This window comes from Microcebus murinus, chromosome X, assembly GCF_040939455.1.
Source record: "Microcebus murinus isolate Inina chromosome X, M.murinus_Inina_mat1.0, whole genome shotgun sequence".
NCBI classification, from domain to species: Eukaryota; Metazoa; Chordata; class Mammalia; order Primates; family Cheirogaleidae; genus Microcebus; species Microcebus murinus.
The window spans coordinates 85,859,325-85,881,701 of record NC_134136.1 but is presented as its reverse complement, the minus strand read 5'-3'; the positions used below and the strand labels follow the sequence as shown (position 1 = coordinate 85,881,701).

General features: G+C 50.0%; 1 protein-coding gene across 2 annotated transcripts in view; it reads right to left on the bottom strand.

The window, feature by feature from the left end:
* Nucleotides 1–22,377, bottom strand: part of SHROOM2 (shroom family member 2) — a 134,458-nt gene that overhangs the window by 33,627 nt on the left and 78,454 nt on the right. For both annotated transcript variants that reach the window (XM_012782451.3, XM_075999417.1), the window contains exons 3-5: nucleotides 17,947–18,078; nucleotides 12,029–14,450; nucleotides 10,337–10,434 (exon numbers count right to left, since the gene is read on the bottom strand). In XM_012782451.3, the coding sequence (XP_012637905.3) occupies nucleotides 10,337–10,434; nucleotides 12,029–14,450; nucleotides 17,947–18,078 (2,652 nt within the window). The remainder of the gene's footprint in view (nucleotides 1–10,336; nucleotides 10,435–12,028; nucleotides 14,451–17,946; nucleotides 18,079–22,377) is intronic.

Below are 22,377 nucleotides of genomic sequence, written 5' to 3'. Positions count from 1 at the left end.
CCTTCCGGTGGAAAAGAGTACTAGAAACCAAGATCTGCGTGCTGGCTGTGCTCTAGGAATCCATTCTTAAAGGAGACTCCCCACATATTATTTCTAAGGAGAAAACACTTTTATATTGTTAAGGTTTATAATTTGGCTTTCCATATATCCATGTTTCTTTAGAGGAAGGCAAAATTATCAGGGCTTACAAGATGACCAAATCTTTTCATTGACTCTGCAGTATCAATACTATTTAGACTTTTAAATTATAAATCATTGTTATAAATTGCACACAAATCTGCTTTTAATTGACACAAACATCTGTGCCCTCGAAAAGTTCCACAGATAAAAAAGGATCGGAGCAAGCCACCGCCCTAGCATGCTTACGTCCAAAGGACTTCTTCCTCCTCACCTCTCTGACAGTCACGTTGAAACCTCGAATCTTTTCCAAGTCATTTCCTGTAAACTGAGTGGCATGCCCACCACTGGTCTAAGGACAAGCTGCCCTAACCCACGCAGTCACTGGGACACGAGAGGAGCTAGAGTTTACGGCAGCCTACGTTCTCTTGCAGTTAAACCACCACACCAGAGACTAGGAAAATAAAAGCGACAGAAAAATGGATACCATGTTGGAAGAGGATCATAAAATACCACAAAGAAGCCTCTGTGAAACATCCAGACAGACAGCCCTTACGCTTCACGTTTCCTGTAGGACACTTGTTCAAGGCCGTCCCTTTCATCCTTCTACGAAATCCAACGCGGTTAACAAACCTTTGCGTAAAGGGCCAGAGAAGAGGTTATTTTCAGCTCTAGGAGCCACGTGATCTGTCGCAATGACTCGACTCTCTGCCATTACACAGAGGAAGCAGCCATAGGCGATCTGTGAGCAAAGGGGTGGGGCTTTGTGGCCTAAAACTTTATTTACAAAACTGGGCCGGGGCCAGAGTTGGCCTATGGGCCACCGTGTGCCAGACCCCTGACTAAACCAACACTTACAGAATCCACCACTGAGTCATCCGGACGTCTGCTTCCTGGAATTCGAGACCGGCAAATGCAGTGATGCTCTATCAGGCTTTTCCAAACAGAACAAAAGTTACCCTACTCTAGCATGAACCTCTGTTTCCAGGTGCGTCTCACACAGACCCCCGACCTTCCCGGTTCTACACCCTGCACAGCGATCAAGGTGAGCCCCTCTGAGAGACTGTGTCACAAACCCTGAGACCCAACCTCCACATGACTCCAGAGGTGGCCCAAGGAAGGCTGGGAGGTGCAGCCCAAGGGTGTGCAGGTTTGCTGAGGAGGAAGACAGGGAGCACTGAGCGGAGAGGAGCCCACCAGAGAACAGGCACGCAGAAGCGCATGGAGCAGGGAGAATTTTTATGCGGAGGTGCGATCTGTGGGGACTACCTATGGTTCTACTCAAGGAGGTCACCTGGCTCTGCTGAGAGGTCACCCAACAACACATGCCTGATGAACAGGAGGCAAGGCCGACACATGAAAGACACAGATGGCCTTGCAGGAAGGCGGCCAGGACAGTTCTGCCAGCTGACACCCACATCCCTGACACCCACAGAGCATGGGGCTTTTGCTCATCTTGGTTGCTGCTTTAGGGAGGGGCAGGAAAGGACGTGGAGAGGGGAAGGGCCCCCCCATGGCTGCCAGGTATTTGGGGACAGTGTGGATGCTGCCCCTAGCTGAAGGGACAAATCGGGGATCAGGTCCAGCCGGGCTCCCCTCACCAGGTCTGATTGGGAGGGTGGCCAAGTCACACGACAGCTGCTGTCATGCCACAACGGCAGAGCTGAGAAGTCACTGCAGGGACACTACGGATCTCAGAGTCAAGAACACTGACCATCCAGTCTCCTACAAGGTCTGTCAACTTCTGAGCCCACCCATTTTAGTGCACAGATCCCTTCTAAATGAAAACAAAAACACTGTCTTGTGGATTTCCAGTGTTGACTTTTTAAAATTGAGATAAAAGGCCGGGTGCGGTGGCTCACGCCTGTAATCCTAGCACTCTGGGAGGCCAAGGCGGGCGGATCGCTCAAGGTCAGGAGTTCGAAACCAGCCTGAGCAAGAGTGAGACCCCCGTCTCTACTAAAAATATAAAGAAATTAATTGGCCAACTAAAATATATATAGAAAAAATTAGCCAGGCATGGTGGTGCATGCCTGTAGTCCCAGCTACTTGGGAGGCTGAGGCAGAAGGATTGCTTGAGCCCAGGAGTTTGAGGTTGCTGTGAGCTAGGCTGACGCGATGGCACTCTAGCCTGGGCAGAGTGAGATTCTCTCTCAAAAAAAAAAAAAAAATTTTTTGAGATAAAATTCATATACTGTAAAATTTTCCCTTTGGGGGGATATTCAGAGTTGTGCAACCATCACAACTATCTGATTCCAGAACACCTTTACTGCTCCAAAAAGAAACCCCGTGCCCGTGAGCAGTCTCTCCCTGTCCGCGGCCCCTGGCAACCACCAATCTACTTCCTAACGCTATGCGTTTGCCTGCTCTGGCCATTTCACGTAACTGGAATCATACAATAATACAGCTTCGGTTTTTTTAATTATATTGTTGAATATGTCTAAATATGTAATCTGTTTCAGTTTCCTTATTTTTATAGCTCTTAACCTATAAAACACAAAACAAATTTGCAAGTTGTATGCAAGCAAAACTCTAAAGGCGATGTTAGTCACGGGGCTTTGCTGAGAACGAACTACAGCGCTAGTGGCCCCAGGCGCCGCAGCACTGCTGCTGGGTTCAGCTACCGTGGCTCCCGGGTTGACTCACTCAACCATCACTTTTCTTTGGCCTAACAGGACACAGAGCTCGGCTGGCACAGCACCCTGCTATCTTTTCTGCCGTACTGAGGGAGATCATCGCTTCCTTCCACAGGGGCCCTGGACTTACTCCTTCCTCCCAACCAGGGTCAATTATGTCATCACCATGCACAATGAGACCCCTACACACACTTACTTACACACACACACACACACACACACACACAGAGTCATGGTCGTGTACACCATCCAGAATATACTGATAAGAATTTCAAGATTTAGAATGGAGGCCAGGTAAGGTGGCTCACACCAGTAATAATCCCAGCATTTTGGGACAACGAGGCAGGAGAATCACCTGAGGCCAGGAGTTCAAGATTAGCTCAGGAAACAGAGTGAGACCCTCTCTCTACAAAAAATACAATTAGCTGGGCGTGGTGACGTGCACCTACAGCCCTAGCTACTCAAGAGGCTGAGCCAGCAGGGCTGCTTGAGCTTGGGAGTTTGAAGTTGCGGTGAGCTATGAAGATGCCACTGCACTCTAGCCTGGGCGACAGAGCAAGACCCTGTCTCAAAAACAAAGATTTAGCATGGAAACAAAGACGGAAATTGAAAAGAAGATAGGCATGTTCCTAAGGATGTGCTCCAAGTGCTGCGTGTGCGAAAGCTTGAAGTAGACACACTCCTCGGGCCCTGCCGTGTCCCACCCACGTGCCAGTCCTCCCCACCAGCCTTCCTTCTGCGGTCTCGCGGCGGTGGAGCTGCTGGTGCTCCCCGTGGTACAAACGGCAGAGAAGCAGGTGCCGGCGGGGCCTTGGTGACACACTACTCAGCACGTGCTCCTGGCTCTGACCTCCTCCTCCAGGAATTCTTTGGGTTTGTGTAGGTTTCAAAAACACAAACACTTGGGAGGATTTCAGGGCATTTTATATTGAGAATGAGGTGACTCGCAGACAGAAGTGTTTTCCTTTGTTATTTCAAATGTGTGGGCCTTCAGAAAATGGATGAGTTACGTCGATTTCTGAGACTACCTGCACGTACTGAACAACCACTTAAGACACGGAGGCTGTGGGACGCTTTTAAGTCAGACATTACAAATGAATGTATTTGCAGCCGCACACATATACTCCCAGCTGCTTGAAAGGCTGAGGAGCACTTGAGCCCAGGAGTTCGAGGCTGCCACAAGCCCCAAACGTGCCTGTGAACAAGCACTGCACTCCAGCTGTGGGAACACAGCAAGACCTCGTCTCTTTAAAACACAAAACAAAACAAAACAATAACATATTTCAGGAGCGACTGTGATATGGGTACAGGGTTTCTGTTTGGGGATGATGAAAATGTTCTGCACCTAGATAATGGTGATGGCTGCACCATCTTGTAAATATACTAAATGTCTCTGAATTATACAGGTTGAAATAGCAAATTGTATGTTATACGGAGCTCACAATTTAAAGATAGATAAATAAATAAGTTGACAATGCCATTTTTAAGAAAGCAAGCCATTCAGAGTAACTCACAGACAAACCCTCTAACCCTCAAACTACCGCCTTAAAATTCTTCCTTCTAAATAACATGGAATTGCAAGACCACACCAACAACAAACCGACCTGTGGCTGCCTGTCCTGCCCAAGGTTTCCTAAATCCACATGCACATGAGAGGAAAATGTAGTTGTAAATGAAGGCATCAAAACAAACCCACTAGACCCACAATGCAGGCTCTTTCCTCCGGCTGCAGCTGAGTGTGGGATGGGGGTGTCACGTCTGCACGCACTCCCACACACAAAGCACCCTGCTGCGCAGCGCACTGCGCCACCCTCGCACGAGGCCATGCTGGATGCCTGGCTGTGCCCTAACAAAATCCCAAGCTTGAGTTTCGCCGTGCTACCCCGACCGATCCAGCAGCAGCCTGGGCTTCGTAATTACCCAGCAGAGCAATTCAGAATGGAAAGCTGCAATTGCCTCTCAGCTAATTTAAGGCCAGGAAAGGCAAATGTCAGCCCTAACGCAACAAATGAGGGGTAAAACCCGACTGACAAATCTCTGTGGCTTATCCTGAAATCTAGTCAGAAGCTTGTCTTCAAAATGCAAAATTGGTCTTCACCTTAACCTCCGTACACCCAGTCACCTCTCAGGGAAAACATCCAGGAAGCTGACCCTCAGCTTCATTTAGCGTGTTTATAATTTTGTGTTGAAACACATTTTTCTATAAAGAGCTCTATGCCACATGCATTCGATTTTGCAGCTGGTACTGGATTTAGCATGTACTCACCCCCACCCCTTCGCCCCATCAAAACACAAGCTCAAGGCCAGTGCCAGCCCGTTGGCGCTTGGCAGCAGCTCTGGCAGGAGGCGGCGGAAATGGCTGGAAGGAGGCAGAGAAGGGGGACGCTGCCAGCACCCACAGCCGTGGAGGGCCACCCCCAGATCTCATTTCAGCTCCAGCCTCTGGAGTTGCCCAGAACACAATCCTCAGTGAGGCCTCTCAAACTTGAGGAGCAACAATCAAATGCAGTCCATCCTCACTTCCTCACAAGGCTTACATCCGACACTAAAAAACAAGTCCATGCTATGACATTTACTTTGAGACATTTATGTCTTCTTGATTCTAAATGCTATGCCAGTGCAGAAAGAGAAGTAAAGCCCATTTCACTTACTACTGTGTAAGCTAAAATCTCAAATAAAATTTCAGCATGCAGAATTGTACCAACAGGGAATGATTTCTCTTTTTTAAAGGTTAATCAAGTGAAGCAGAGGGAGTAGAGAAGGAACAAACGAATCTGTAACTGGTGTGATCAATTACTTGTAAACACCACTGTACTCAGACCAGCCCAATATGGAATGATCATCCACCATGATCAAGAAGGACTGACTCAAAGAAAGTTAGGCTGATACCCATGCATTCAATCACCAATCCCTCCATTTATACGTCCCCCTACCCATCCTTCTAGCTATATGCCCATTCATTCACCCACCCACCTTCCCACACTTCCTTCTAACCATCCATCCATCCACACACTCATGCAACCAATCACACACCCTTCCAACAATCCATCCATGCAACCATCCACATACCCTTCCATCCAACCACCCATACAACTCTCCATCCATCCATGTACCCTTCCATCCTGCCATCCATGCAACTATCCATGTACCCCTCTATCCATCCATCCACACACCCATGCAACCATCCATGTACCCTTCCATCCATCCAACCATCCATGCACACATGTAATCATCCACATATCCATCCACATACCCATGCAACCAACTGTATATTCTTCCAACCATCCATCCATGCACCCATGCAACTATCTACATACCCTTCCATCCAACCATCCATACACTCATGAAACTCCCCATCCATCCATCCACATACCCTTCCATCCCTCTATCCATGCAACTATCCATGTATCCTCTATCCATCCATCCATGCACACATGTAATCATCCACATATCCATCCACACACCCATGCAACCAACTGTATACCCTTCCAACCATTCATCCATGCAACTATCTACATACCCTTCCATCTACCCATCCATCCATCCACACACCCATGCAACTCTCCATCCATCCATGTACCCTTTCATCCCTCCATCCACCCTTTCATCCCTCCATCCATGCAACTATCCATGTACCCCTCTATCCATCCATCCACACACCCATGCAACCATCCATGTACCCTTCCATCCATCCATTCATCCATCCACATACACATGTAACCATCCACATATCCAACCATTCAGTCACCCACTCACCCATCTCTCCATCCATCCACCTGTCCACTCAACCACTTATCTGTCCATAGATCAGTCTATCCACCCAACCAACCACTTACTGAGCACCTAATCTATGTAGAAATTATGCCAAGTACAAGGTGCTGAGAAATGAAAAGTAAAATCCTGGTCTTCCAGAAGCCATCAGTCTGATGCAGCAGGTAGTGAGGACTGGTGAAAGGTGTGGCAAATACATCCATAATGTGAGTACACCACCACTGTCCCAGCCTGCAGAGCATTCACGGGTAGCGAGCATCTACTTGGAAGACAAATTCCTAAAAGTGGAATTACTGAACAAGAAGGTATGTGCAATCATAAGGCTACAGTTATGCCCTGCCAAAATCCCCCCAGATAAGTTTTGCCAAATGCCCCTCTTCTGTGCTGCCCACGTGGCGGCAACTGCCCTCTTCCCTTCGTTTTAAGGGTTTCCATATCATTGTGAATCTCAAACCTCGTCAGCTCAAAGACAGCATAACACTTCCTGAGAGAGCTGACACAGCAGATAGAATTAGTGTAAAGACAGAAGGGAGAAGCAGGGACATTTCTCCCATTGTGATGGACTGAATTGTGCCCCTGCAAAATTAGTATATTGAAGCCCTAACCCCCAGTATCTTGAAATGTGATTCTCCTTGAAGACAGGACCTTTAAAGAAGTAATTAAGGCAAAATGAGGTCATTGGAGAAGGCCCTGATCTAACAGGACTAGTGTCCTTATAAGAGGGCACTAGGACACAGACAGAGAGGGACAACCAGGTGAGGACACAGGGAGAAGACGGCATCCGCACGCCAAGGAGAGAGGCCCCAGGGGTACCAGCCCTGAGACACCTTGATCTCAGATTTCCAGCCACTGCAATTGTGGGAAATACATTTCTGTTGTCTGAGCTGCCATCTGTGGTAGTTTCTTGTGGCAGCCCTAGGACACACTGACACAGTGTCCGAGGGACCCCGTGTCAGTGGGTGAGCGCATTTGCAAGAGGCAGACTCCTGCTGGTTACGAGTGAGCCGGCGGACCTGGTGCAGGCCTCCAAACGCTGCGGGGACACAGGGTAAGATGACTGGCACAGGGCAGGGGGGCTGCTCAGGACGGGAAAAGCCAGAGAGAAGCGAACGCTGCTGGATCTGATCCCTGGGGTCCAGGCTGGCCTTAGCTCAAACACCATCCGTTTTGCCTGTGACCCAGCCAAAGGTCACCTGGCTCTCTCTTATCAGACCTTCTGAAGCACCACATAACTTTTTTAAAAAACTGTAAATATGGGCCAGGCGTGGGGGCTCACGCCTGTAATCCTAGCACTCTGGGAGGCCGAGGTGGGCGGATCACTCACGGTCAGGAGTTTCAAACCAGCCTGAGCAAGAGTGAGACCCCGTCTCTACTAAAAATACAAAGAAATTAATTGGCCAACTAAAAATATACAGAGAAAAAAAAAATTAGCCAGGCATGGTGGTGCATGCCTGTAGTCCCAGCTACTTGGGATGCTGAGGCAGAAGGATCGCTTGAGCCTAGGAGTTTGAGGTTGCTGTGAGCGAGGCTGACGCCACGGCACTCTAGCCTGGGCAACAGAGTGAGACTCTGTCTCAAAAAAAAAAAAAATGTAAACATATGTCATCACTTCAATCCTAAGTATTTGTGTCTTTCTTTTCCTCCTACACTGTGAGGTCCTTTGGGGGCAGAACCTCTGCCCTACTTACTTTTATATATAACACAGGATCTTGAACTTCACAAAAAATTTTATCTCTATTTGATCTGCATGAACCAACAAATAAAAATCAACTCCTATTCCCACATTCTTCTGCTATCCAAACAGAATACAACACCTAACACTTTTCATTATCATGTGTCGATTAGCACATCAGTAATTAATATTATTTGCACAGACATGTTTACATTGCGTTCAACTTATGCAAAACACTGGGTATCATTAAACTTTCGCATTACAGATTTTGGTTTTGGTGGGCAAAGAATAATTCTTTCCCCGAATTTTCATTTCTATTACTCTCAAATTTAATTTTTCAAGTGTATTCTTTCTTGCTGATCCTTCAGAAACTAAACCGTCTCTGGAAAAAGTTGAAAACCACTTTCCAACATTCAAATTCTACAATTTCACTGAGCCTCCCCACTCTTAAAAACACACAAACAAGTCTGAAAATTGCCGGGTTTGGAGCTCAAAAGCAGAATGCTTCTGGAACCAATTTCTTCAGCGTGGTTATGCAGTGTGCTGGAAGACAAAGCCGTGATAAAGGAGCACCAGCCCCACCCCTTCCCCTTGTCCTCTGTGTCGACAGTGCCACCCACTCACTCACACTCTCACACTGCGTGCACGCGAGAGCTGTTCACGGCAACCCTCCCTTACCCACAGAAGAGGAGCTATGCTCTGGCCACCGTGGTGCCCTCTGCACAGTCTAAAGGCTCGTGGCACCAGGCAGAGGGCCAGAGGAGATCAAGGTCTCACGTGGCAGAGCCCACCGAGAGCCAGGCCCACGACACACTGCACAACTGGGCTCATGATGGCAGCGATGCCTGGATGCTGGCTTTGAAGACAGACCACAGCTGGCGCTCAGCACGTGACTTACTTGGAATCCATAGTAATAAAGCTATAATTGTGCTTCTCAGACACGGCTAAATTCTGTGGGTGGATTATTCATTGGCCTTTCTTACCCATGGGTTCTTTGTTTTAGCCGTGAAGACTGTTAAGTAATTGCAGGGACTTCCTACACAAGCACACACAGAATATCAATTCTGTCGCCTCAGAGCCACATAAATATTTGATACTCTTATATGAGGCTAACAGCACTCAGCTTAAAGCCCAGTGAAATCAAACCCCATTATATCAGGCTGTTGAAAGCAAACATTTAAACTGGTTACTTCTGCAAAAGAACCTTGAGTTTTTTTTTTTCCTTTTTTTTTTTATTTCGGCATATTATGGGGGTACAGATTTTAAGGTTTCAATAAATGCCCATTTCCCCCCCTTGAACCTTGAGTTTTGAGGCCACTGTTTAATTTGAATGGCATGCCAATCACACAAGATTCTCAAGGCAATAGAATCATCTGCGCCCAGCAATCCTGCCCTGTGCACTCACTCCCGCCCCTGCAGCAGCCCTTTCAAAATAAGGTCACACATCGTCTGCACAGACATAGACTTTCTTCTCCCGCCCACCTCGTATTTAATCTAAATCCTATCCACACCACAACAAAACGGCCACAGCGCACATTTGGGAATTACGGCCCGCAGCACCGCGTTCTCTGCTGCTTCAGTTCTTGCAGATGCTCAGAGCCTCTCTCTGGGAGGTGACCGACTTCATATCTATTTTAAACCTCAAAATAAACTCATTAACTACGTCCAATTTAGGAAGGCTTGCCCTATTCCTTTCTGCCTGGCAATCCTCAGAGGCAAGTCTAGTTTCAAGACCGTGGGCCAAGAAGACAGCTGCGCGCTAGGTGGCTAACACTTCCCTTTAGCTAGGTGCCCCATACAAAGGCTCAGTTCAAGTAGGTTAAACTGAACTTCTCATTTTGTCTCTAAACAGAGTCTTACAGTGGGGAAGACACAGCAGCCATTTTAAAAATTAAAAATGCCACCAAGGAGTTAGAAGGCGTCTCCGCCCCTGGGGTGCTTCTCCAGGCAGGGCTGCGGGTGCACCAGCTCTGCTCAAAACTCCAGGGCACTGGAGATGTTGGAAATCACGCCCAGTCAGGAGCTGCTTGGGCTTGGCAAACACCAGCCGTCTGGCCATATTAACCAAGCAGCCACCCACCCTACAGAAGCCCGCCCCCAAGACATGTTTTGAGTAACCCCAAATCCAAACTGCACCCACCTTGGAGTGGACCGCCCCTCCTCGGCATGGACTATGGAGGGGAGTTCTCGGTGCTCCCTGGCGTCCTCCGCCTGCCTTTGAGGTTCCACAGAAGGTTCCTGCGAAGGGCAACACAACGAGACACCAAGTCACCAAGCTGCCTTCCTCAAGACGTCTGTTATTATGAAAGCCCTCATTTGTGGGTTCGCCTTGCACGCCTGCACCACGACATCAGCGATGCCGCCTGCCGTCTCGTACCAGGACCCGGCCGAGATCCTTGGCGGTTCAGCTCCACAAAGCTCTTCATTGAAACAACTGAACTAAGACCCTGCCGCCATCCACTTCTATTCTGGGCAGGAAGCAGAACTCCCACGTGAAGCCTGTAAAACTGTGTGGCACAACTGGCCAAAAGAAATAAAGCACAGCTGGTCACAAATCACAGCAGGGAAGCCTCAAGTCCTGGGACTTGTCAGAATGTGGGGTTCTTTGCTCCTGATGCAGGAAGCGTGAAATTCTTGGAGGTCACACTAAATCGTCCACAAGCCAGGGCAGACCAGCAGCAGAAACGAATGCTCGCGGTTGTCTGCGTGGGATTTCAGGGCTAGGATGCCATGGAGCAAACTGGCAGCTTTCTTTCCATGTACACATTAGGCATCCTACGTCACATCTACCACTGGTCCTTTCAAAAAGAAATCGCATCTGTTATTGCAGACATTCTTTTCTTTGAACTATACAAACTCAGATGTAATAAGCAAAATGAAGCTGAAAGTGGGGGAGAGACTGTCGACTCTGAAGTATGGCTGAGAATATGGAGTTTTCTAGAAAGCTTGATGTTAACTCTCACCAAAAAGTGTGACAGTTTAAGGCATTTTAAATACGTTTTGCCCCAGAGCAATCCTTAAAAATACTTGCAAATAAAAAACAGAATATCAGGCTGGGCGTGGTGGCTCATGCCTGTAATCCTAGCACTCTGGGAGGCCGAGGCAGGTGGATCGTTTGAGCTCATGAGTTCAAGACCAGCCTGAGCAAGAGCAAGACCCCATCTCTACCAAAAATAGAAAGAAATTAATTGGCCAACTAAGAATATACAGAAAAAATTAGCCAGGCATGGTGGCGCATGCCTGTAGTCCCAGCTACTCGGGAGGCTGAGACAGGAGGATCGCTTGAGCCAGGAGTTGGAGGTTGCTGTGAGCTAGGCTGACGTGACAGCACTCTAGCCTGGGCAACAGAGTGAGACTGTCTCAAAAAAAATAAAAAAACCCAGAATACCAAAAAAAGCCCAATGCTACAAATATTAAATGACATCAGTGTTTGAAAAGGAGCTATCGCGTTTTATCTTAAGCCTTTAAATGAAGTGCCCATTTTCATTGCAGAGGGATTGTCACTGTTTTCTACAGTCCCCTCCAAGGTCTGTGCTCAGCAGGAAGGTCGCAGTGGGCCAGCTGTGGGAAAGACAGGACCAGAGGTTCTGACCACAAGGCTGGGAATGAAAGGCGCAGGTTTGTTGGAACACGGCATTTAATCCGCCGTGAACGTATCAAAGTCGTCCCCAAGTACCTCTCACACAAGTCCTTACTAGAAAAGCCGTCGAGCATAAATGCTCCAACAGCAGACCCGAGGAGCGCCCATACTAGGCCATGCGATTTGGGGGTCCTGTCTGTGCCTGAAGACGCCGTCGGGGCAGCGTGTCCCTCACCGCGGCGCCACACTCACCTGTTTGTAGTGGTCCGTGGACGGCGATGACCGGGACCTTTCGTGAAGGTAGCGCGGCCTCTCGTGCTGGTCCAGACCGGCGTCCAGAATGTCATCTGCCGAGTGGTACCGCCCGGAACTCCTGGCTTCCAGAGGTTTCCTCTGTTCCTTCCAAGAGGCCTGATACTCTGCGAAGGTCCCGAGTCGCTGTGGCGGCTCCAGTTTCCCCGCCTTGTCTGCTTTTCTGTGACCGCCCAGGCTCTCCCCGAAGGAGCTGGTGCGCGGCCGGGGCTCCGCGGCGTCACACCCACGGCCCGCTGTCCACGGCCTCTCCCTTGGGAGCACACGGGGTGCTTGCCTCTGCCCCGGCCTCTGGGGAAGCGGTTTGCTTGTTTCCTCAAAAAACTTCCACCTGTCGGCAAAAGTGCCCACGGTGTCCTCGGGTGTCCTGGGGAGCTGGCGAGGACCGCAGCCCCCGGAGAGGCCGACCTCATTCATCTTCTCCGGTTCAGAGTACGACTTCAGCTTCTGCTCCGCGGTGAACCGTTTCCGGCCTCCGATGCGGGGAACGAGGGGGCCGCCGCCTCCGGAGGAGGCTGGCTTCGAGGGGCCCGTTTCCCAGAAGGGGGGCACAATGTCCGGATCCGCAGGGAAGGAGGGTGAGGCCCCGTGGTGCCCCGTTCTGTGTTCTGGTGACCTCGGGTACTCGTCCACCGGGTTGGGGTCCAGATCCCGGCGCTTGAAAGACGTGGCCCTCAGGACCCGGGCTTGGGCCTCCTTCAGGTGGTCCTTGTAGGTGCCGGTGAAGGGTCCCTCTGGGGGCGTGCTGGCGGCCCCTCCCAACTCAGCCCTCCAGCCACCTGCGGCGTCCTCCGCGTCACCGGTCAGAGTGGCCGTGCTCTTGCTCTTCTGCAGCTTGGCCCTGCGCATCTGGATCTCGTTCCGCAGCGTGGTGGCAAACCGGTCGCTTCTCCGTGTGGCTCTGCCCACCTGGGCGTCTAACGTCGGTGGCTTTGCCGCGCCACCACCCTGGCGGTTCTCCGGCTGGCAGGTCCCCTCCTGGGTCAAGGAGTGCAGCAGGGGTGTCTTCTGGGGAGAGATCCTGCTGCTCTGTCCATACTCCCACTTGAAGCCGCCCGCTGCCGTGTGCTGGCCCGCTTGGTCAGCGTGGCTGGCCCCGGGAGGCTCCTGGGCCGTTGTGGAGCAGCCCTTGGCCCCTGCGTCTGGGGGGTAACACCATCCTGTCTCACGGGCACCCAGAAGACCCTCGTGCTGAGGTAGGTGACGGCGTGGGCCCTGGCCCACAGGCTGCGAGGGAGGATGCTGGAGGGCGCCCGGGGCCGCATCGCAAGGCCAGCGGCCCCCTCGGGGCTGTGCTGCCTTGGTGCCCGCCTGCAGGGGCTGCCTGGTGGGCACGCAGTGACGGGGGCCCTGCCCGCTGCCACCCGCCGTCTGGTCGGCAGCACCGAGCCACCTCAGCTGAGGGGGGCCGTCACCCTGGAAGTGTGCGGCGGGAGGCTCCGGCCCGAGTCCCATAGCCCGCAGCTCCCTTGGTGACACAGGGGTCCCAGGGCTCTCGTCACTGTAGTGGCGCGGGTGCTGGCCCCCACGGGGAGGCTGCGGGAAGCGCACGTCTGTGCTGGACAGAGAGGCCTGGAGCCTGCCAGGAGCCTTGTCCTCAGAGGGCCAGCCGTAGTCCAGGCGGGCCTCCTGCAGGTAGCCTGGGCCTCCAGCCCCCTTCCCACTGCTGGGGCGCACCAGCCTCCGTGGCCAGTCGGTGGGGTCTGGTCTCCAATCGCTGTGGGGCTGAGCCCGGGCCAGGGCGGTAAAGTGCTTGGTGGTGGCCGCCTCTGAGAGCAGGGGGCCCTGGGCCTTCTCGTGGCTCTTAGTGGCAGCAAAGCTATCACTGCGGAGAGGGGGTGGGGGTGGGGGTGGGGAGGAAGGTGCTTTTTTCTTGTCAGGAACATACCAGACCGGCCCAAAATTGGCCCTCGCAGAAGAGGCCGGCTTGGGCTCAGCACTGTCCTCTGGCCTGGGGCTTTTACTGCTGTCACCGGGGACCCTGGGCGGGAAGCACCCCAGCCTGTCCTCTAGGCCCTGAGGGTCACTGGCAGCCTGGCCTTGCCGGCTGCCACCCTGCCTGGAGGCGTCCCAGAGGCCCACGCTGTAGAGGATGTTCTCTGCGGAGGAGGCATCGGCCTTGGACAAGGTGTGGTCGGGAGTGCTGGAGCTGGTGGAGAAGGAGCCGTAGGCCGAGTCGCGCTGGCCGTGGCCGCCCAGATGGTCGATGCTGCTGTTGGACTTGGCCGCGGAGAGACGGCCAGAGGGGTAGGAGTGGGAGGGGTGGTCCAGGCTGTCCACACTCCCCAGGGAGCTGAAGTGGCCAGAGGTGCGCTGCAGGCTCGTCTGCTCCCACGAACCGGACAGGTCATGGGAGGAACAACTACAAAAAACGAGAAGGACAAGGCACACTTTAGCAAAAGGGCAGGACTGCAGACAGCAGCATCTGAACACAGCTGGCCCTTGTGGAAGTGTCAAGATTCCGAATGATAACTGCCCGGGGTAAGGTCCCTGGGTCTGACATCTCACCTCAGCACATCTGAACTGCGGCACAGACAGGGAGAAACTTTCTGAGCACAGGCTGAAAAGACTGTGTTCTCCCCGCTGGTACCTTTTTACCAAACAGATACCTTTCAAGGCTAAATCCCATACCGCCAGCAGGCAGTGCCTATATAACACTGCCATCATCAGTCAACAGTTAAGTGCAGCAGTCAGCAAACTGCAACCCAGGAGCTGAGGATGGTTTTTATATTTTTAAATGGTCAGGGGAAAAGAACTCAAAGGAGTAATATTCCTCCTATCTGACCTGTTAAAGTTATATGAGATTCAAGTTTAAGTTTAGTCTTACTGGAACACTGTGCCCATTTGTTCATGTTTTGTCTGTGGCTGCTTCCGAGCAGAGCTGTGAAGGAGCTCAGGAAATTTCACCCCAAAATGTGACTCCTTGGTATTTGGAATTAAGACCTTTAGAGACTAACAGGCCCTTGAAAAAGAACAATGGACTTCCCTTCCTGCCCCTATTATCTCAGTATATTGCAGGAGGTGGGGGGAAGATCAACAATGCAACCAGACCTGGCCCCAATTATTTAAATATAATACCTGTGCCTCTGGATGATTTAATTTGCAAAGAGAATTATTTACAAGTCCATCTGTCTCCCCATCCATTTGTCCTCCCTAGCACCATGTCACCCCTGAACAGAACTACCTGTACTCTTCATTTCCCTTCCCCTCCAAAAACACAGGTATAAAAACATTTGAACTTAACTAGGATATTCAGTGATTCTCCCCATGTGCATGGTAAATAAACCTTTCTCTTATTAATTTGCCTTAATTGTGAGTTGATCTTTCATCGAACTTTTGGGGGAAAGGGCAAGTTTCCCTCACCCCCACTGTTGGGTCTGGCAGAGGGTAAACAGGTGGCAAGGAAGTGGCTAAGGGCAGAGAACAGGAACCGAATTGTAGCTAGGAACCAAACTGCAGTTAGGAACTGTTCCCTAGTGGGAATGTACATAATAAAAAGTTCTTAGTAACCTTTAACCAACCTATGGAGCTCATTACCATCTAATTAGCATAACATGGGCGGGGCCTCGTGAAGAATTCTGGGGAAGAAAAGGAAACTGTTACATAATCAACCTCTAGTCAATATGTGACCACAACCTGTCAATCATCCCAAAGGCAGGAAATGAAAACCAATACTGCCAGGAGAAAGGCAGGACAAGCTAGTGAGCTTATAAAAGGCAGCATGTGCTCAGGCTTTGGAGTCTTTCTCCACTCCTGGAGACTGGCCCGTTCCACTTTCTCTGGAACATATTTTCACTTTGTAGCTTCCTTACTTTCATTCTTTCCTTTATGTGGTAAGCCGTTTGTATAAAATTGCTCTGTGTCTGAGATCACTCCATGATTGGCTGTCGACTCAGTAGCCATACTCGTTCTTGACACTGGGAACCGGGGGACCAGGGAACATCCACACAAACCTAACATTACAGCTGGGTAACTGCAGCAGAGTCTGTCTGGCTCACAAAGCCAAAAATGTTTCCTATCTAGCCCGTGGAGATAACATTTCCTTCCAAACCCAAATATCAAAGTATTAATGGACTCCCCCTAAACTCTCAGTCAGCTAGATATTTGAGAGTGTGACAGGCTTTATTTACTAGCAAGAGCATATGTTTTCTGCTGCATTCAGGTAACTAGTTACACCGTACACAGTCGCCAGAGCTATACATGAACACCAAACAAGGCTCCTAATCAGGGTGGTGTCTAATAGAGAGGAATAAATGATTAGCTGAGAAATTAATTCTTCTGTGAGGTAGTAACTGCATGTGTGGCTGATAGCTCTCAACAGTGATACTACTTATCCAAGGTGTTAAATGCTTCCCTTAATGCTCAACAAGCTGGGACAGTCACACTTCAAGGGGAACAAACACTGCGGCACAATCAAAATGAGAGAGAGAGAGAGAGATTGAGAGAAAACACAAACTGAGCACCCAGAACAAGGATGCAGGAGAACAGACTGGCTGAGTCATCATCGGCAGGAGGGAGAGGACCTTCGGGGTTTTACACCATTTTCCGTGAGGACAAACCAGGTATCTTCAAACGTGGGGCATGTTCCCGGCCACCCTCCCCACAACATTCCTGAGGTGACTCTTCCCCCAAATCCTAAGTCTTCACAGATATAAATAACACTGACTGCTGTTTCCACACAGATGTGGGCAGGATCTTTAATCGAGAGACTGCCGGTGGGCTTAATGGAGCCCCTGCTACACTCAGTCACTTCAGCAATGAAACAAAAGGCCACTTCTCACTTAAGCTTCACTACTCATGTGAGAATCTGTGGTTTTTCAAAAATACTCTGGGCTCTAGAGTACTCTACTCACCTCTTGTCACTCCAAACAGGTAATATCATATTTGAGAAGTATTTCCTCCATGTCACAGAAGTACTTTACTTGGCAATTCTGCAGCAGGCCCATATTTATTAACAGCCAGAAAATTGATTTTGAGAGGTTATGTTAGCTCCGAACACACACATACATATAAACATAAGCACACGCACACTCATACTTGCACACTCATATATGCACTCAGGCGCGCACACACGCAGATATGCATGTGACATACAGGCACACTCACATATACACATACAAGCAAACACACTGATATACAAACATACACACGTAGACACATGTATATTCACACAAAGTACAGACATAAATGCACACAGATACACATGTACGTACAGGTACACAGATACACACGCACATTCACACACACACTGATACACATGCACACTCACATACGTGGGGACATACAGCTACACACACACTCGAAAACCACAGTCTCTGCTGTTACCCTCATCCTTCTGGCGGGAGACTAGTGAGGGAGGACAGGGCGCAGACACTTATCAGAACCACCCAAGGAGCTTGTATGAAACACGCCTACTGCTCAGTAAATATCCTCTGCTTTCCAATTCACACGTACAACTGTCGAAAGAAGGGAGGTGGTGGTGGCTGTGGGCACATGGGTGCCACAAATGGCAGCCCCGCTGGCTCGGAACCCCACTGCCGGGCGTCCCCTCGGCTGCCCAGGGGCGCTGCACCGAAACCTAAGTCGGAGGCTCTCCTCGCTCCAACACCGCACGGCAGAGGGCGTGCCTGCTCGTCCCAGCTTGCTGTGTTATTTTTCGTTTTCTAGCGTCACACACTTGCCTGTTCAGAGAAAGATCTAGAGAGTTCTAACTGTAAGCTGTGTCCGTGGCCCTGTCTCATCAGAAACATGCAGATCGTCCTGACGTCAAGACACGTGCTCTCCCGACAAGGCCGCAAGGGCCGGTGACCGCAGAATGCCGACCGTACCTGGGGTCCTCGAGGGGAACGAGCGCCTACCTCGCGTGGTGCCGGCCGTGCCAGGAAGGGCAGCCGCTGGCAGAGGGGAAGAGAGAGGCCGCCGGCTCCACGTGGCTGTCGGAGAACTTGGTGGCGTGCCAGGAGTGAGGCCTCCAGCTCAGCTCACTCTTCCTGGAAAAGAACGCAGGCGATTCAGGGACAGCGCACACTGGACATTCTCCTGCCAAGACAGGAGCGCAGGGGCGATGGCCACGGCCACGCGGGCAGGTGTGCAGCTCATGAAACCACGCACACCCGTTCTTTTCCAGTTTTTGTTCCGCGCCAATTTGCCCTAATGCAGGGCGGGAACCACAGGCTCCAAGTGTGAAGCAACCCTCTTTAAAATTCACTCCTCCACAAATATGTGCAATTATCATTTACCAACTTGAAATTTTACAAGTGTAAAAAGAAATAAAACTGATTCTAAATAAGTGAGCAGATCTTGCCCTCTCCCGCCCCAATATGACCAAACCAGACTCCTGTCTTTTGCATTTCAGCATAGCTTTGCACAGGGCCCTGGCTCCTTGCGGAGAAGGGACCGGGCTGGAGAAATGATCAATGAGTCGGGTCACCATGGTTCAGGCTGCTTATCTATTTACCTAGCTAACCAAGTAACTGCAGCTGGCTGGTAGCTCCCTAAGACCAGGAGGCACATCCTGCCCTGAGTGTCTGCACGGGCACCTGTGGAGTCAACTGGGGTCCCCACCGAGAATCACGATGCGCCAGCACAGCAGGCTCAACTCCCTGCCAGACAGGGCTTCTGACGGTGAGACATGCCTTGCGGGCTGCCGGGCCACAGCACCCACCCCACGTGGGCTTAGTAGTGCTTTGGCCACACCTGCCCGGTGTGTCCAGGTGCAAATCCCTGCGGATGTTGGTGAGGTCCAGAGCCTCACATCCAGAGGACGACAGCCTCCAAGAGAATGCTGCCAAGCCTGCAGCCCTACTCCTCTCCCAGCTTTACGGTAGGGAGCGAGCTGTGCTTGTCTCTTCTCTAATTTGGGACAAAAATGACCTCACTTTGGAAACTCGGCAGCCCAGTTGAGAACGGAGAAAGAGCTCAACTGAGTCTCTTTAGGTACTTTATGCAAATCAAACATTTTCCCCAGCAGGCAAAATATTAAACACTGATACACAATAAAGAATATCTTACAAAATGAAACAAAAAAGCATTCATAACACAAAACTTTTGATGAGTAAGATTATTTCAACAAGGAAAAGTATATGGGTGGCAAAATGCGGAAGGTGTTGACTTTATAATAACAGTTTCCCATGAACCAAAGAGAAAACATAAAACGGACAAACTCATCACAGCACAGGACAGGAATTGTAAAACCCAGGCCGTACCTCATAGAATTTCTCAAAATCCTTGAAAGGAAGGTTCTGGCCACGTGAATTTCATTTTCAGCTCGCTTTTTCTGTGCTATGATGTCCACGACTTCTTTCATATTCCTTTATAGTTAATTAATGAAGGAAATTAACTAGACTGACTGAAACGGGAGGCAAAGGGGTGGGGATTAAGGTTGGGAAAAGAAGATGCCTAAAACTCGTGGCCATGCGACTTCAAACCCGCCTCTAGAAAACTGGGCTGCTAGCTGGGATGAGTGGGACAACAGTTCTCCACGGGTAGAGTAAAAGTTCTCCCAGGAAAACTACCATTAGCAAGCACATATAAAAATATTAGGGACAGGTTTTGTTCTCAGAGTATGTGTGGTAGGTAGACCCTGAGGAGTCCAACGACCCTAGACGCCATGTTGTGAGGGAGCCCAGGCAGCCCCGGCAGTGGTGGCGGCGTCTCAGCCCACACACCAGACACGGGAGGGAGAGAAGCCGTTTGCACACTGTGGCCCCTGCAGAGGGGACATGGCAAGACACTGGGGATCCAGCCAACAGCCAGAGCCAACGCCTGAAACTTCTGGACATCTCCAGCAGTTCGAGACACCCCTGCAGAGGTGCCTGTCATTGTCCCTGCTGTGCCCAGCCTGGCCCCAGACAGATGTGCTTCAACCCTAGCTGTGGCCCCTCCCGAGTCACCGGTTAGGTTAGGAGCCAAGTTACTCATCCCCTTAGAGCTCTGCTGTTCCATCTGGGAATCACTAGCCACAGCAGTTATTTAAACTGGTCAACATGAAATGAAATCCAGAGTTCAGTTCCTCAGTCATGCTAGCCACATGACAAGTGCTCCATAGCCACATGTAGCCAGTGGCTGCGTGCTGGACGGCGTAGACACGGTCCGTTCCCAGCACTGCGGGAAGTTCCCCGGGCAGCGCTGCCCTTGGAGGTGTGTTGAGCCAACCTGCGCGGTAAGAACACTGCTGCCTGCCCGAGTGCCTGCTAGCGAGTAACTGTCTACGCCGCCTCCCTCCCCACCCTCCCTACCCTCCCCTAAAGTGCAGGTGACCACGTTTTGGAGATCTTCTATAGCAGCTTCCTCATGTGGAAATAACCTGCCATAACACACAGCACGCTTCTGGGTATCTCCATAGCTTTGTGCCAATATAATTTTACAACTGGAAATTCTCTTTCACGCCAAGAATTTTGGAGCAACTTTTCATGCAGCAGAGATCATCAGAATAGAGTGTATGTACCATCTTCGACCTGCTTCTGAAGATACCCAGGAAGCACCTCCCCCCACTGAAGACACAAAGTTTCAGTTTACAGAACTGTTGCAAAGAAAATTAATCATCCCCTGGGACCTATTCCTCAAATTGTACCTGAAAATGACATACATCTTTAGCTTAGTCAGTTGCTATTAGAGGGGAGAGCAGCTTGGTAGTAACATTAACCTATTACCAAAAAAAAAAAAAAACCCAAACTTTAAAAACAAGTCTCATCTTTCCATTGACCTGCAAAAATAAGGATTAACTCCATGTTGTAATGAATCAGACTGTGACCACAGAAGCAATTTAGTAGCCGAGGGCTAAATAATCCTGTTCCTACACCAAAACGGCATCTGTTAAAACCTGAATACTATATTTTAAAATAAAATTATAATAGTAATTAATGGTATGAATTAATGATTAATGTTACCATTTCAGATTTATTCTTTTACCTTATTAGCTTATTCTTTAATGATGATATTCAGATTATATCCAATATTGACTTGAAGAGCTGGCCATTTGGCCAAAATTTATACCATTCCATGGATGGAAGGCTGAACAAAATGTGGTCCATCTCTATGGTCCCCGACCCCTGGGGCACAGCCCAGTACCAGTCTGTGACCTGTTAGGAACCTGGCCGTGCATCACTACCTGTGCTCCACCTGCACCCACCCCCTGGCCCTGTCTGTGGAAAATTTGTCTTCAGGTGAGCAAGTGAAGCTTCATCTGTATTTACAGCCACTTCCCATTGCTCATCTGAGCTCTGCACCACCCCACCCACCCCTAAGCCCAGCCCCGCCACCCAATTGTCTTCCATGAAACCAGTCCCTGGTGCCAAAAAGGTTGGGGACCACTGGTCTATCTATACAATGGAACGTTACTCAAACATAAAAAGGAATGAAGTTCTGAGACATGCTACAACATGGATGACCCTTGGGTACACTGTGCTAAGAGACATTAGCCAGTTATAAAAGGGCAGGTACTCTATGACTGAACTGATATGCAGTGCCTGAGTCATCAAAATTCACAGACACAGAAAGTAGCACTTGGTTGCCAGGGGCTGGGGGAAGGGAGAACAGGACATTATTGTTTAAAGTATATGCAGTTTCAGTTTTGCAAGAATAAAAAAGAGTTCTAGAAATTGGATGCATAATGGGAGTATACTTAACACGACAGAACACTTGATCATGGTTAGTATGGTAAATTTCGTGTATATTTTACCACAATCACAAAAACAAAATGTATTCTGTGCATCTCCAATAGCGATGGACAACTGTGTGGACGTGTCCGTCAGGGGGACACAAATGCACGTAGAGAGGTCAAAATGCAGCCAGAGGAGGAGGAAGGAAAGACAGGAGAGCCCGTCAGAAAGGGGGGCCTGCAGAGCCACAGGGGCTGATGGCACGGCACGGGAACCCGTGAGGGCAGTTTGGCGGGGTCGTCACAGGCGGGAAGGGACCACACTAGGGAAGGTGAGATGTCGCACGTTTACAACATGCATCACACCTGGCACACATCTTTGAGAACTGTCTGTAGATAATGGGCAATGCTCTAGCAGGCAAGGGATAAAGGAAAACAAACCCAGAAGCTCCCTTTTACACAGACAATACACAGACACACATGCCTATTTCCAGAAGGCATAGCCAGAGGGCCGTTTTTAAAAAGAAACAAAGGAAGACACACAGTGAAAAGGATTGTGCTCCTGCTGTAACTAAAGATAACGCTGGTTACTGGGGACAGTGAAACTTTCCTAAAATAGGGTGTGCTTTTTTCAAGTTCTCAGAATTTCCTGGTACCTAATGAACATGTCTGGGAGTGAAGCCAGGGTCGG